The 16,707-nt window shown below is 39.2% G+C and overlaps 1 protein-coding gene across 7 annotated transcripts in view; it reads left to right on the top strand.

Annotated features, from left to right (window-relative positions):
• Positions 1-14,244, top strand: part of rmnd1 (required for meiotic nuclear division 1 homolog) — an 84,065-nt gene extending 69,821 nt beyond the window's left edge. For 6 of the 7 annotated variants that reach the window (XM_072581363.1, XM_072581365.1, XM_072581359.1 and 3 more), the window contains 2 exons: positions 4,119-4,235; positions 8,426-14,244. In XM_072581363.1, the coding sequence (XP_072437464.1) occupies positions 4,119-4,235; positions 8,426-8,458 (150 nt within the window). In that variant the 3' untranslated portion in view covers positions 8,459-14,244. The remainder of the gene's footprint in view (positions 1-4,118; positions 4,236-8,425) is intronic. The other variant, XM_072581364.1, reaches the window with a different exon arrangement.
• Positions 14,245-16,707: the final 2,463 nt, after the last annotated feature.

The following is a 16,707-nucleotide window of genomic DNA, read 5'->3' as shown; positions in this document are numbered from 1 at the left end:
GTACTTGAGGTCCATATTCATTGGTCACTAAAATGTCATAAACAGATATAGTTAATTATTTCAAAGTCTAATGGAGTGTAAGCCTTTCTCTCTGAAGGATTGGAATACCAGGGTGGAAGGGTTGAACTTAAATGGTCAAATTTTAAGATGATTGGTGAAAGAACTACCTGCATGTGTGGAAAAGGTTTTTATACAGTGAGTGGTTACTATCTGGAATTGACTACCTGAAAAGGTGGTGGAGGCAGATTCAGGTGCCTTCAGTCCAACCAGCCCATGCCAAATATAATCCCAAACTAAAGTAGCCCCACCTGCCTGCTCCTGGCCCATATCCATCCTAACCTTTCATATTCATGTACTTATCCAAATGTCTTTTAAATGTTGTAATTGTACCCACATCCACCACTTTCCCAAGAAGTTTGTTCCGCACGCAAACCACCCTCTGTGTAAAGAATTGGCTTCTCATGTCTTTTTTAAATCTCTCTCCTCTCACTTTGGCAATGTACCCCCAGTCTTGAAATTCCCCATCCTAGGGAAAAGACAATTACCATTATCTATGTCATTCATTATTTTATAAACTTCTGTCAGATGGCCTCTCAGCTTGCTATGCTCCAGTGAAAAAAGTTGCAACCTATCCAGCCTTTCTTTATAACTCAAACCTTCCATACCCGTCAGCATCCTTCCTGTAACTGGGTGAGCAGAACTGTACACAGTATTTCAGAAGAGACCTCACCAACCTCAATATGACATTCAACCTCAGTACTCAAAGGACTGAGTAATGAAGACAAGCGTGCTAAATACCTTTTTAATCACTGTCTATATGTGATGCAAACTTCAAAGAATTATGTAGCCGAACCCCTAGGTCTCTCTGCTCTACAACACTACCCAAGGGCAGACTGTTAATTGTGTAAGTCCTACCCCTGTTTGTTGTATCAAAATACAATACCTTGCATTTATCCAGGTTGATCTGCGTCTGCCATTTTTCAGCCAATTGACCCATTTGATGTTGTGCATACCTGGACATGCAATACTTAAGGAAGCTTGTCTTGACCTCAGAAGAAGTAGCTTAGATTCAACAAAAGAATACGTAGACTCTCAAGTACTAAACTGCAAGAGTCTCCACAAACTAGGATAAAAAGAAGTTTTGAGTTCTAAAGAAGAGTCATACTGGACTCAAAATGTTAACTCCGTTTCTCTTTGAGAGTTGCTGAGTTTCTCCAACACTGTATTTCAAATTTCCAACATCCGCAGTCTTTTGCTTTAACAGAAACTAGGGGTTTTGGAGGAATAATGATAAACCATTTCTTCTAACTGGAAAATCTAGGAGAATCGTAGAATTTTACAACACTGCAGAAGGCCATTGACCCATCATGTCTGTATTGGCTCCCGAAAGAGCTCCTTGCTGTCCAGCACTGCCTCCGTAGCCCTCTAAGTTAATCACTTTCAAATATATTCCATATCTCATATGGAATCCGCCTCCAGCATTTTCCCAGGTAGCACATTCCAAACCCAACAGAGTAAAGATGTTTCTCCTCATCTCACTCCCAGCTCTCCTGCTGCCAGTCTTCAAATTATGAACCTTAGTTATTGATATACCAACCAGTGGAAACATCATTATCCTGTCAAAATGGTTCATAACTCTGAACACCTCAATCAGGTCACCTCTTAATCTTGTTTGCTGCAAGGGGAAGAAACCAAATTTTTCTAAAATCTGTTCTTGTAAAATCTCTCATTCCTGGTATCATTCTAGTAAATTCCCTTGGCACTGTCTCCAGGGCTCTAACATCCTTCCTTAAATAAGGTACCCAGAACTGAATACACTCCTCCAAATATGTTCTGACCAATGATTTGTAGAGCTGTAACATTACTTTCTTGCTTTTATACTCTGTGCTTCTATTTATAAACCCAAGGACCTTATTCTTCTTTACAACTGTTTCAACTTGCCTGGCCATCGCATAGAATTATGCGCATGAACCTTTCGGTTCTTCTGCTCCTGTACTCCCCTCAAAGTTTTACTGTTGAATCTGTATTGTTTCGCTGTGTTCCTTCGATCAAAATGCATTACCTCACATTTCTTTGTGAGCAGTTGTATGTAGTCAAGATGTTGGAGCCAAACCTTTAGTAATGAACCTTATTGAATGGTGCAACAAGCCCAAGGGGCTATAAGGCCTAGTTTTGTTCCTGTGTTCATAATTTGGATTGTTCAGGAAAAGCGGTGATATTGAGTCACTAAAATATGAACATTTTCTGGATTGGATTTTGGTTTTGTTACACCATTTTTTATATTTGCACATGATGAAAAGGGATAGGATAGTATTCTTTTAAAATGATGCAATACTGATCTTGTGGCTTTCAGTGTTTGTTCAATATATTAGCTGGAATGGTAAATATTAAAACTCTGCTTTGGCTCAAAATGAACGCTGGAAAAGCAATTTGAAGTCAGATGGGCAATTCACGGTGCTTCTGATTTTCCCATGATTAATTTTAATGACAGGGGTATATCAGCAGTGTTAAAAATATGCTGAGCTCAAAGTTTGTGAGAAGATTTGTAGCTCGGGTGCTCGTTGTTGTGGTTCTGTTCGCCGAGCTGGGAATTTGTGTTGTAGATGTTTCGTCCCATGTCTAGGTGACATCCTCCGTGCTTGGGAGCCTCCTGTGAAGCGCTTCTGTGTTGTTTCCCCCGGCATTTATAGTGGTTTGTCTCTGCCGCTTCCAGTTGTCAGTTCCAGCTGTCCGCTGTAGTGGCCGGTATATTGGGTCCTGGTCGATGTGTTTGTTGATAGAATCTGTGGATGAGTGCCATGCCTCTAGGAATCCCCTGGCTGTTCCCTGTTTGGTTTGTCCTATAATGGTAGTGTTGTCCCAGTCAAACTCAGGTTGCTTGTCATCTGTGTGGGGGGCTACTAAGGATAGCTGGTCGTGTCATTTCGTGGCTAGTTGGTGTTCATGGATACGGATCGTTAGCTGTCTTCCTGTTTGTCCTATGTAGCGTTTTGTGCAGTCCTTGCATGGGATTTTGTACACTACGTTGGTTTTGCTCATGTTGGGTATCGGGTCCTTCGTTCTGGTGAGTTGTTGTCTGAGAGTGGCTGTTGGTTTGTGTGCTGTTATGAGTCCTAGTGGTCATAGTAGTCTGGCTGTCAGTTCAGAAATGTTCTTGATGTATGGTAACCTGGCTAGTCCTTTGGGTTGTGGCATGTTCTCATTCCGTTATCTTTCCCTTGGGCATCTGTTGATGAAATTGCGAGGGTATCCGTTTTTGGCGAATACCTTGTAGAAGTGTTCTTCCTCTTTTTGCAGTTCAGGTGTGCTGCAGTGTGTTGTGGCCCTTTTGAACAGTGTCTTGATGCAACTTCTTGCATAACAGCACACAAACCAACAGCCACTCTCAGACAACAACTCACCAGGACAAAGGACCCAATACCCAGCATGAGCAAAACCAATGTAGTGTACAAAATCCCATGCAAGGACTGCACAAAACACTACATAGGACAAACAGGAAGACAGCTAACGATCCGTATCCATGAACACCAACTAGCCACGAAATGACACGACCAGCTATCCTTAGTAGCTACACACACAGATGACAAGCAACCTGAGTTTGACTGGGACAACACTACTATTATAGGACAAGCCGAACAGAGAACAGCCAGGGAATTCCTAGAGGCATGGCACTCATCCACAGATTCTATCAACAAACACATCGACCTGGACCCAATATACCATCCACTGCAGCGGACAGCTGGAACTGACAACCGGAAGCGGCAGAGACAAACCACTATAAATGCCAGAGGAAATAACACAGAAGCGCTTCACAGGAGGCTCCCAAGCACTGAGGATGTCATCTCGACAGGGGACGGACCGTCTGCAACACAAATTCCCAGCTCGGCAAACAGAACCACAACAATATGCTGCGCTCTCTGCGCAGTTAAGCAATCTGCAATTTTGTGAGAGTTTCATATGCAATGTTGTGTAAAATAAATTGCAAAAGCTCCATATGTTAAAAACATTTTCTGCTTTCATAACTCAATATTAGACATGCATTTATGCTGAATTAAATCTCGAGTGAACCGTGGTCAGGTGAATATGCCTTCAGGATGCAAATCTTTTGAACCCTACAGGTGATTAATGAAAAGCTACAGCATTGTACTGAACTAACAGACTTGATGAGAAACCATCTAAGTGAGAAACATGGACTGCGCCTTGAGTGGATGATTGTGATCCTCATTTCTATTGAAGTAGGTCATTCAACTGCTAGAACCAATCTTGTTATCTCATTTTTCAGGGTCATCAATTCCACACAGTGGAAGTTCAGAACAATCCAAAGATAACTACTGTTAGAGATCCTGCACATCTACCTATAACTCTTACATTTACAATTTCTGTTCTTTGCACGTATTAGGTGAGGGTTATTTGAAGAGTAGGCAACTTTCAACCTTGGCTCTCTGTTGGCACCGTGCATTACTATGTTGAGTGTAGCATGAGCTAGACAGAGCTCTCGTTACTCCAGCCCTTTGCACCAAATTGAAGAGTATTCTCTAATGCACCAGTGTGTAACTTCCTCTTTCCCACACCAGCTGTCCTCCAGACCTCGCCAAGAAACAATTTCAGTGGTGCCAAATTTTTAACAGAACCATGAATAGTTTGAGGTGGGTCAAACCCATTTCGCTCAATCCCTTCAAATTAAATTTGATTTCATTACAAAATTCAGACAGTAGTGAGAGGAGATTTTCATTCCATCAATCTGGGCTAAATTTTAAACCTGGTAAGTGTTAATTGTGCTCATTTACATTTTATCTTAAATTTTACTGCACATGTAGATTATTGTGTACCTGCAAGTAGACTATTGTGTGCTTACAAGTTAGCAATGATGATATCTTGTATTAAAACACATTCTTGTCCTTTGTACGTATGTCAGGCATTGAGATTTGACATGTTTTATTTTTAAAGTTTTTGGGCCCATATTCAACATTCCTAATATTTTGTCTCCTGTATGGACCTCTGGGCAGTGACTTCCAGAACCAGAAGTCAATGCTGGGAACACTGTCAGCACGCCAATGTGCATGGACCCTTCAGGTGTTGGTGTGGCCACTCAGCATAGAGGGAATTCTGCCAACATGTTGGTTTTGCACAATATCCTTTTTTCATAATTGAATGATCTTTGTAAAGGGTGTGGCCTTAAAACTGTTAATGTAACATAATATCAAATACAAAATATTTAATCCTAAGAAATGCAAATATTAATATCACATTTCCTTCCTTGGTTAAAAAAAACAAAATGGTACTATAGGCTTCAGGCATCAAGCTAAATCATACATTTATTAATCTATGCAACACAGCGTAACTTTGCTAATGGCACAGAGTCTCACTACTCTAGATAGTAGATTAGGACTCAGGCAAGTGAAGTGTGATTTCCATCTTCCAGCCGTTAACCCACACAAACACATTAAACCTTATCTTGGTTATATAACATGCCAACTGTCAACTCTGAAGATGATGATTATGAATTTCATGCAACAGAACAGTTTATATTTAAAAAGTAACATGATGGGTAATTCCCAATCCCAGCAGGGAGCATTGCTGACAGGAAAGTGAATTGGAGGTTACGCTTGTATTTAAATTGCCCTTCGAGCATGGCTTCACCATTGGAAGTTACTGACAATGTAGTCAGATTATTTGAGTTTCTGAAACAGATTCAATCATCACCCATCAGCCAAAATCAAGGACAAGCAAATTTATGACCTTTTGCTGGTAATTTGTAGAATTTTATGGGCCAGATCATTTTGGATTGTACTGCTATTTTCAAATTCCAAGCATTACTGTTTTTCTACTAAATGAATGATAGCGCCTTGCTTGAGTTGTGGCCCATTGTAATAAGGGAATAGGAATAGGCTGCTCAGCTCCTTAAACATACTCTATTATTTAATACAACCATGACTGATTGATTGAATACTTCAATGCCTTTTACTCAGCCCCTTCTCATACCCCTGCATACCATTGGTAATCACAAATATATCAATCTCTATCTTAAACGCATTCAAAAACTAACCTTCCACAATCTTCTGTGGGCAAGAATGCCAAAGTTTCACAAACCCAATAGCAAAAGAAAATTCTCCTCATCTCGGACCTAAGTGGCAGCCCCATTATTTTTAAATTAGGCCCCTTGGTTCTAGACACCCCAGCCAGGAGAAACATCTTACCTGTATCTATTCTGTCTACCCCCTTTGAGTATTTTATAGGTTCCAATAAGATCATCTCTAATTCTTCGAAATTCTAGAGAATACAATTTGTTCAATTCTGCTTCATAAGATAGTCTCACCATTCCATAACAAGTTTTTGTTGCACTCCCTCTATAGAAATAGTACCTTTCCTGAAATAAGCAGATCCAGAGTACTCCAGACCCAGTCTAACCAAGCTCCTGTATAATTAAAGCAAGACTTCACTATTCCTGAACTCAAATCATTTACGTTAAAGGCTAACATTCCATTGACATTAGCATTTTGACCCTTGATTATTTTAATGTTAATTACATTTATTAACATTGTTATAGAAGGTATGTCAATCTCCTTTTATATAGTATTCCATGGTAGTATTATATTATTTCAGTTATGTTTAAATGAATTGAGAAGCGTGTGGACAGAAGTATACAGGAGCTGCTAAATTTAAAGCAGCTTAATGGATAATATCATTTTCAAAGCAAATTATCCCACCATTTAAAGTTGTAATTAGCAGCAATTGGTAAGTGAAAGACTTGAGTACTTTCAGTTAAGACATAGACAGTAGAAAATCTTATTTACCCCCAAAAACAATCAACTTAAGTTGCTTTCCTTTCAAAATGAATGTGCACTTTCTGATGTTCCTCAGACGATGTTGATGCATCTAGTAAAGTTACACCTTCATTGCTAAAATTAAAAGCAAGGAATGAGGACAAGATTTTCAAACAAATTGTAGGTTTTAAGCATGCTTTGGCTTCCAATTTTCAATATTTACTTGAGATTTTTAGTCCAAGCACAGAAATAGACTATTTGGGCCATCATACCTACACCACAATTTTGACAAGTGTGCAGTTATATTTTGAATTTTGATTCACCACTCTTTCCCCACTGGGGAGTTAATATGCCCACATGTATGTGGCTTGGAGGTAAAGGTACACACTGTGTAGTTCTCATTCTGTGATCTTCGGTCCCCTTAAATGATTCCTCACTGGGAGAGTCGGACTGCTCAGTTTTGTATGCTTCTAAATAAAAAAAATCCCTTTAAAGATCCAAACTTTTTTTTCTGTAGCACACAGCGAAGTGATGCAAATACTTGAAATCTAAAATGAGAACAAAAAAACCTGGAAGAACTTCTGAAGAAGGGTCACTGGACTTGAAAAGTTAACACTATTTTCTCCACAGATGCTGTCAGAACTGCTGAATTTCTCCAGCCATTTCTGTTTTTACTTGTTTCACATATCCAGCAGTGCTTTATTTTACAAGGGAAAACTAACATCTGTAAAAAAGAGTCACTGTTTCAGGTTAATGGCCTTTCAGCAGAATTGAAGGAAGATAAAAAAGCAAGAGTAGTTGAACCAGTGGGGAGGGGGGGTGGGTGGAGTGGATATGGTATATAGGACAAATTGAAGCTCAGTGTACACTGGAGGCCAGGGAAGATTAGATAACAAAATATTTCATGATGTAATGTCCAAAAAGAGTGGTAATGGGTCTAGCAGAGAGCTTATTGCTCTGAAACCTTAACTCTGCTTAGCAAATTTTGAGAGCTTTAACTCTACTTCTCTTCACAAATGTTGCCTGACCAGAGTTGTTCTAGTTTCATTTTTGTTGACTTTTTGTCCTCTGACCTGTAGAGCCACTGGCCTTTCTGGTCACAGACACGGGGAAGAGGGAGTGCCTAGTGTCAAAACACTAAGTTGTGAGGAAAGATTGGAAAAATTTTACAACCGTGACTATGTGCTGCATAGGTTATAAAGCATTTTGGAAAGTCCTGCAAGTGTGAAATGTGCATAAAGGTTGAAACTGTAAGTTTGCCTCAGCCTTGCAGGAAGGCAATAGAGATGGAGTGCATTGAGCTATTTAATATATTTAAAAAGAGGTGAATTGAAAGCATAATTCTAAAGTAAACTGACTGTAGGATAAAAACAGTCGGCAAAAGCTGAAAATACACGTTTTAACAGTAACATCATGAAAATTATCACAAAAAGGGTGAAAGGTACATGGAACAGTCTTCTGGATAGAGTAACCATGGCAGAAACCTTGGAATTACTTAAAAATCATCTGAATCCTCCATTGGGAAGGGGAATATGATCTTCCTGAATAATAAGCTAAGTGCATCAACTTTCGTGAGAATTGCACAACCACATGATTTATGGAATATGATATTTTGTGAACGTCAAGACCGTTAATTAATTATCTTTTTCTTTCTTATGCAGGTCTTGTTTGAACTTGCACGTGTTATTTTTTAAGTCCGTTTGGAAGACAGCAATCAAAAATCTTTTCTTCAGGTGGGGCATAAAGAATATCCTCCAGAAGGCCTTAGTGCCACTCGATTGCCAGATCATTGTGGAATGTCTGCATTTTTCTCAATTCAGTTTCCAATCTATTCTACTCATTCACAAAATCACATTGCACCCATTAGTAGTTTTACCCCTCAATTAGTGTTATACGTAATTTCTGAAATAGATATGTATAATGGAAAATAAGCAGGACTATTTTATTTGTTAGTTTAGTTCAATCATGCATTAGCTAAGACTGAATAAATTTGAATTTGTAGCAATGTTTTTTGACAGAAAATGTTTAAGATTGGTATGTCATGCAGCAAGGACACTGCGATACCTGTGGAAGCAGGGCAAAATATTCTTGTGCATCTTTTGGGGTAGAGGGGAACAACATATAGGCTATTATTTTAGAATTCTCAAACCTAAGGATTCACTAAGCTTCCTTCGACAATACTTCCCAAATCCACAGCTTCTACCTTTGAAAAGGATACGGTTAGCAAACCTGTGGAACATAATTAAGCAAACAACATGCTAGTTAAAACTGTAATACAATGTACAATACATGAACAGCTTATTTCTAACAACCAGAAATAAAATGTGGTCATCACAGGTAATACACTGTGATCAAACACCCCACAACCAAGATAGCTACACAGATTTATCTACAACTCCGTCCAGCTGTTCATGACACTGGTCATCAAATCTCGTTAAACTTTACATGTTATTTTAGCAATTTGGTCTTGAAACTTCCCCTCCACAGCCATTTCATCACTGACTGTCTGAACAATTACTGCTGCTCTGGTCAATCAGCCTCCTTTCCTGACTAGATGCTTCCTTAGACTCTGAAAACTGCCCTCTCTAAGAGATATGAGTTACCTTTCACCAACAGCTAGTTTCTCCAAGGAAGATCAGTCCATAGGTTCTTCCTGAGCTCTAATCATGCTCTGTGGTGTGAAGCAAATACCTCTTAAGGGCTTTTCAATTCTGACTCTCAGCTGTGCTGATTGTTAGTGACATCTGGCTTCTTGTAAGCCATCATGACTTCCAGAATTTTTTCTAATCCCTGACTGCAACGCCTAGATGCCTAATAACTCGTAGACTTGGTCTGAGTTTTAACAGCACAGAGTATCCAACTTAATTACATAACTATGGTTTAGTTGTACTCCAGAGAAGATAGCTAATAATCAGCACTTACAACATGGACTTTGTTATCTGTCTGTCTTTTGAACCACTCTTCAATGACCCCAGAACTGTCCTGAATGACATATTGAAAACCCTGCATAAGCCTGTCCTGTGTTGAGCAGAGTTAAATGCGATCACCTAGAAACTTTGCGAACTGACTGTTCCATGAAATGTTACCAGTTATAGGTTGTTGGCTTTCCCTGTACAGTAATAAAATGGAAATAACTAGAAGATTTCATTACAACATGATTAACATGATAAAATTCTTAGGCAAGTTCTGAATCAATTTGACTTGTTTATCACAGCAGAGAGAATATCTTTTTATAAAATGATTTGAAGTAATTTAAATGAAAATACACACTAAATTTTTCATATCTATTTAGAATTCCTCTTGAGTAAAAGAGACATGACAAAGTATAATAAAATAAATAAAGTCTCCATTGTCTTACCAGACCACAGGGCTGCTCTCTCATTAAAGAGAAATGACTGGTGGTTGTTTAACCTGAGGATCACTAAGCCTCAGACATGGTTGAGAAGGAGAGTCCTTCTGGCAACCTCGGCCAGTGCAGGAATTGAACATGTGCTGTTGGTGTTACTCTGCATTGCAAACCAGCCATTCAGCCAACTGAGCTAACTGATTTCCCCCATGCGCCCTACAGGAAAATGGGCAACTTTATTAGTATGTAATACACCCTGCATAATTTTTTTCCTACCAAAACTACTATCGCATGTTTTATTGTCATCTAAGTTATTTGCTTGAATACACTCTGCAATACTTTACTTCCTAGGCAGAAGGGTCTGCAGACACCCTTGTCAACTTTGATAGCTCACAAGGGTTTTCTTGAAGGTCAATATCTGAAATTCACAAGTAATACTGGCTATGGGGCTGGAATACCTTTCATTAGAGAGTCACTACTTTCTCATATCAGACAGTAGTGCTTTTATTTAAAAAACTAGAATTTACTGCCTATTTATCATTAGAACTATTGGTTAATTCCTTTTTGTTTTTTTGCTAAGCACAGAACATGACTTTGAATTAAAGTAGTAAATGTTCTATTATGGCCTGCAACACAATTCATTGCAGATAATCATGAAAATAAATACATAACATAGCCATGCTTGTATCTGGAGAGTTCCTGATGAACAGTGGGACAAATGTTTTATACAGAGCGTGGTTTGTGAGTAGAATGAACTTCCCGAGGAAGTCGTGGCTGTGGGTATAATTACGACGTTTAACAAAACATTTGGATAAGTACATCAATAGGAAAGGTTTGGAGGGAAATGGGCCAGGAGCTGGCAGGGGGAGGCTAGTTTAATTTGGGATTATTATTCAACATTGTTATGGAGCAGGCCAGACCCCCTTAAAACACTTCAAGAAAGTACCCCTGACCCTATCTCTGCTAGTTGTTTTAAACAGGTGTAATGTGGATATTCAGGAGTGATGCAGCTGGTCAGACCAATTAGTTTCAAATAAAACAATTTATTTACAAGATTACCAAATGAAACACAAACAAAAGAGAGCAGAATACTGGATAACTCCACCTATCCGAAAACCTACTTCCAACTCTTAGCACAAAAGGTAAAATCAAATATAGGATCTTACAGGAGAGATGTCACAGAGAGAGAGAGGAGGATCGGCTTGGACCTGTTCCTTTGGGTCCTGTAGTTTTTACAACGGCCTGACTGCTTTCAGTGAATAGCCAGACCAAAACCCAAACCAGAGAGAGGCTGAGCTCCGCTTTCATTGTACAAGTGTTTTTTTTTAAACTTAAAAGCCTTTTGTCTGAGGCAGTATCTGTTAGCTGTAATCAAATTGGCCCTAAAACCCTTCAACTTAGACTTTTCAAAGTCTGTGTTTTTACAACCTCCTGAATAAAAAACAAAGAACAACATAACCTTGTTAAAGGAGCTGTATGATCTATGAACAGGGGGACTTTTGTGGCCATTACCATGGTTAAGGGACAGAACAGCTATTTCATTACTGTGAAAAGTATTTTTCAAAAACCATCAAGAAAACGACTACAATTCACTATCTACACACAAGGCATAACAATTAATTCTGCGCTACTTTAAGAATTTATTTGCAAGAGGATCTGTGTGTTGGGATTATTAGTTTTTTGCCCATTTCCTTGTGTACCAAGTCAATTGCAGGGGTTCCCCAGTTTATGAACATCTGGTTTACAAAAGCCAGTTCTTCCAAAGGCAGCCTCATACAGAGGTGTAATTTTAAAGATCTGACAAACAAATATTTTCTGTTCTTGCAAATGGCTCCTTTGCATTGTCCTGTATATTGTGTTCTTACTTGTGACAAATCGACTTGCGAACAGACAATTAAACAGAACCTGTTCACAACCCAGGGACTTTCCCAGCACCAAGGGTTTGGCTATTTCTGGTAAAGACATAACATCAGAAGCGAGTATACTGGGCATTTCTGCCTTATTTTCATCTCGCTAACTAACTTCTTGAGATATCATGTTGATAATTATCCCTTGAATATCACCTCCATTCTTTACTTTCCTTATTTCCTAAAGCACTCTGTTGTCATTTACACCAGTCACTTCCTTTATAGGTGCAGAAAGCTCAATTGTGGTGTGATATTTAATAAGTCACTGAGCAGCTGCACTTTGTTGTATTGAGATTTCGGTGGTTTATTTAATTTGACTATAGCATTCACAGCCCATTCCAATGTCACATTTGTCCACACTGACTGGAGGAGGCCAACTCTTGCAGATCGGCAATTCTGAGCTAACAAGCACAACTGCTGCTATCAAAGATGAAGGAAAAGGAATAATGATTGCTGTTAGATCAAAATGAAGGTATTGTAGGCCAGTAGCTCTGATGACTATTTGAATGTGGTGTAAAATGTTTATAAAGTTATCCGATAACTTACATAATTTGATTTGTTTGTGAATTTTTTAGGTTTAGTACATTGTTCTAAGAATTAATAAGTTCTGATTTTGATGTCTGCTATATTGTCATTTTTAACAATTTTTCAGAAAATCCAGTTGAATATAATTTGGTTTACACCAGTCAGTGTTAAAATAGACTGACTGTGAACAGGGACCTGCCATCTTGGGTTTCACATTCATCAGCTTATAACCCCTTGGCTCTAAGGTTTGCTGTTTAGTTGAAAGACTGCACTGTTGCTACAACTGACATCTGATTTAAATAGAAGATCATATAACTCATTGCCAGCATATCTCCCTTCTTTCCCTTGCCCCTACTCTGCTCAGTTACAGCCCAGCGAAATTCCGGGTTAATGTTAAACTCACCAGGATGAAATACTTGTCTGTTAAATCACAAAGGACATGCATATTTATCTCCTCACCTTTCAGTGAAGCTGTAACAATCATGTTAGATCAACAATCTCCATCATACCCTACATATTTTCCCTTATCATGCCAGCATAGAGAAAAGGGCATTGATTCTTGTGACCAACATGTTCTCATTTGTCTGCTTTGATCTGAGGGATTTGTTTAAATGAGGATGAATATTTCTAACTTCCTTAAATTATAATATATTTGAAGTTAGCCACTGACCTAAATCTTAAGCAGAAACAGTTTCCAGACTCCAGAAGCTAATTTCTGACTTTCTCACTTTTCTTCATCAATTTCACTTGTTTATTTATACCCAAATCTAATGAACGCAGGAGAATTTGCATAGAAATCCTCTAGTTGTCTGCTTTAATTTTGATGCCAGAATATGAGAGTATAGAATAACTTCTGAAAAGATATAATATCAGGTGATGCATCCTACTCTAACTTCTTGAAATCTGCATTCTTTACTACTGAGGTTAACTCATTCTGCTTTCCATCAATGGGGCTGCACAGTGGCTCAGTGGTTAGCACTGCTGCCTCACAGCACCAGGGTCCCAGGTTTGATTCCAGCCTCAGGAGACTGTCTGTGTGGAGTTTGCACATTCTCCCCGTGTCTGCGTGGGTTTCTTCTGGGTGCTCCGGTTTTCTCTCTCAGTCCAAAGATGTGCAGTTTAGGTGAACTGGCTGCGCTAAATTGTCCATGGTGCTAGGTACATTAGTCAGAGGGAAATGGGTCTGGGTGGGTTACTCTTCGGAGGGTCGGTGTGAGCTGGTTGGGCCGAAGGGCCTGTTTCCACGCTGTAGGGAATCTAGTCTAAAAGAAGGGAAGAAAGGAGGTTATTTAATTATCGAAAATTGGCTGCTGAACTATCATTTGTTCTCTCATGCTCAAGACAAAGTATTGTATTTTACTTGAAATTAATTAAAATGCTGGTGCTATTGAAGAACTAAAATGTGCTAACTTATGGGAACTTAAGTGTTGTTGAAAAAATATAAAGGTGAAGAGTGACCAAATAAGCGATGTTTGTTACTGTGAATATTTAGAAAAATGTCTTAGAAAATCAATTGGCAAATTTAGGATTATGCTGTGATTCATTGCATATTACACATTTTCTTCTTGCACATGATACACTTTAGAATGCTATATATTTCCCATCTTAAATTGTTTCAGTTAGAAATAAAATGCTTTATACATTGTATGCCTCCACTGTTGAATTTTATTTTGTGCATTGTAATAAAATGGCCTTGATTGTATATTTTCTTTCATGTGATCTTTTTCGAATCATAAATGATGCAAGTTACTTCATCATATAAATCATTTGAGTTATGTAATGACAATGGTAGCTGAAATTTGGAGCGTGGTTTAAAGTCAAGCTGGACTCTGAATTCGAATATAATCATGTTGAGCTTGAGCAGGGATACAGCAAAAGAGATGAACTAAGGCAAGGTTGTGACTTTGCTGTGGAGTTGACTTTAATACAACCTGAAGGAACGACACCTCATTTTCCACCTGGCCTCTTGACAACCTCTGTATCACAATGTTGAGTTCGACAACTTCAACGTATGACCATTATATTCCATTTTTCTGCGTCCTCCCACACCTGTATCTTGTTTGTGTCTCGCTGACTTTGCTCCCAGCAGAGCCGACCCATTTTCTCCCTACATTCATACCTACAGGCATCCTTTTGTACGCGCAAAGGTTCCGTTTCTGAGAGCCCCCCAAAAATGATGAAATTCGCGAGCGTGGAGCCTGTTAAATATACAGGTAGAAAATCGCGGATGCACAAGTTTGCCCATGGATATTGAATTTTGTTGCTACTTTTTAGCACGGAAAGGTGAATTCATGAGTCATGAACTCATGATACAGAGGAATTACTGTATTTTACGTCTGTATTGATTCTTTACCACCATTATCACTGCCTTTATCTTTTGCTCTGAGCACCCTCACAATCTGTCCCACTTGCTCCTCCTCTCCCTCAATCAACAGCATAAAAATCATTATTTCTCAGCTTCTTCAGTTCTGAAGACATCATCCTAGACTTGAAACATTACCTCTGTTTTTTATTTCCACAGACCTGCTGAGTTTATCCAGCACTTCGTTGTTATATCAGATTTTGAGCAGTATTTTGCTTTTAGTCCAGTACTCTGATGATTGGACTCAAACTTGAACTTTTGCAAAGCTTTCCTGCCCTAATCCAAACTCATACTAAAATATATTTACACAGTCTGATTAGATGGCTCATTTGGATTAGATTCCCTACAGTATGGAAACAGGCCCTTCGGCCCAACCAGTCCACACCAAACCTCTGAAGAGTAACCCACCCAGACCCATTTCCCTCTGACTAATGCACCGAACACTATGGGCAATTTAGCGCGGCCAATTCACCTGACCTGCACATCTTTGTAACTGTGGGAGGAAACCGGAGCACTCGGAGGAAACCCACGCAGACACGGGGAGAATGTGCATACTCCACACAGACAGTTGCCCGAGGCTGGAATCGAACCTGGGACCCTGGTGCTGTGAGGCAGCAGTGCGAACCACTGAGCCACCGTGCTGCCCCATTTCTAAAATCCTTACCCTTATTTTTGAAATCTCTCCATGGTCTCACTTCTTTCTATCTCTGTAATCTTTCCTAGCAGTGCAACTCCACAAGATTTCTGTGCTTTTTTCCATTTTCTCATGCTGTGCATCCAAACTTTATAATTGCTGTGCCATCCATTGCCCTAAGCCACATGTCCTATAATTTCCACCCCAAGCCACTCCACCTTGCTTTCCTCCTTTAAGATATTGTTTAAAACTTCTTTGACCGAGCTTTTTGTTGCATGCTGAAATATCTCCTCAGGTGGCTTGGTTGGCAGACTTTGTCTGGTAATGATCCTGTGAGACACTTTCTGACATTTTACTACATTAAAGGTGCTATATAAATGTATTTTGTTGTTAGTAAGGTATGTGACTCACATTGATGTCAAGCCACCATTTGCACATAAAAGCCATTCAAACTGGATCTGTTCTGCCAATGTCTTCAGCCAGCTTGCCCCATGGTGCTGTTTTCTTCTTAAACTATCCATCTTGCTGCATTTGTCCTCAGTATCTTCAGTGCTCATTGATAAGAATTGTTTGAGTAGATATTGAGAAACCCTTTGTGCTAATGAAGCATTCCAGAACAAGAGATCTTGACCTGAAATTTAGCACCGGGCTGTTCAGAAGAAAAATTAGGAAACAACTTTTTCGTTCAAATGGCAGTAAAAGTTTGGAATTCTCTTCCATGAAAAGGAACATAAGCAAGCGTATTTATTAAGTTAAATCTGAGATCAACAGATTTTTGTCAGCCAAGTGAATTAAAGCATTTGAAACCAAGGTGGATAAATGGCACATAAACTTCAATCTCCGCAACTCCACCCCCTACACGTCTCCTTTTTTGTTTAATTCCCTAACTCAAACTATTCCTAACCAGAGAGCAGAAAATACCAAGGTAGAGTTATTTGAGTCAATCACTGATAAGTGCACAAGAGCAGTATGAATGAAATCCTGTGAAATGTTAATCTTTTCTGTGTTCCCCTCACAATAGAACTTATACCCTTGCCCCACTTTCACCCCACCAGTCTTTGAGTTCACTGGATCATTTCCCACCACCTTCAACATGAGTCTGCCTCCAAATGCATCTTCCCTCAATGATACATACCCTGGACTATTGCTCAGTCATGCCCAAGACCCTG

The sequence above is a fragment of the Chiloscyllium punctatum genome, chromosome 11 (genome assembly GCF_047496795.1).
Source record: "Chiloscyllium punctatum isolate Juve2018m chromosome 11, sChiPun1.3, whole genome shotgun sequence".
NCBI lineage: Eukaryota > Metazoa > Chordata > Chondrichthyes > Orectolobiformes > Hemiscylliidae > Chiloscyllium > Chiloscyllium punctatum.
The sequence above is the reverse complement of the archived record's forward strand: the minus strand, read 5'-3'. Positions and strand labels throughout refer to the sequence as shown.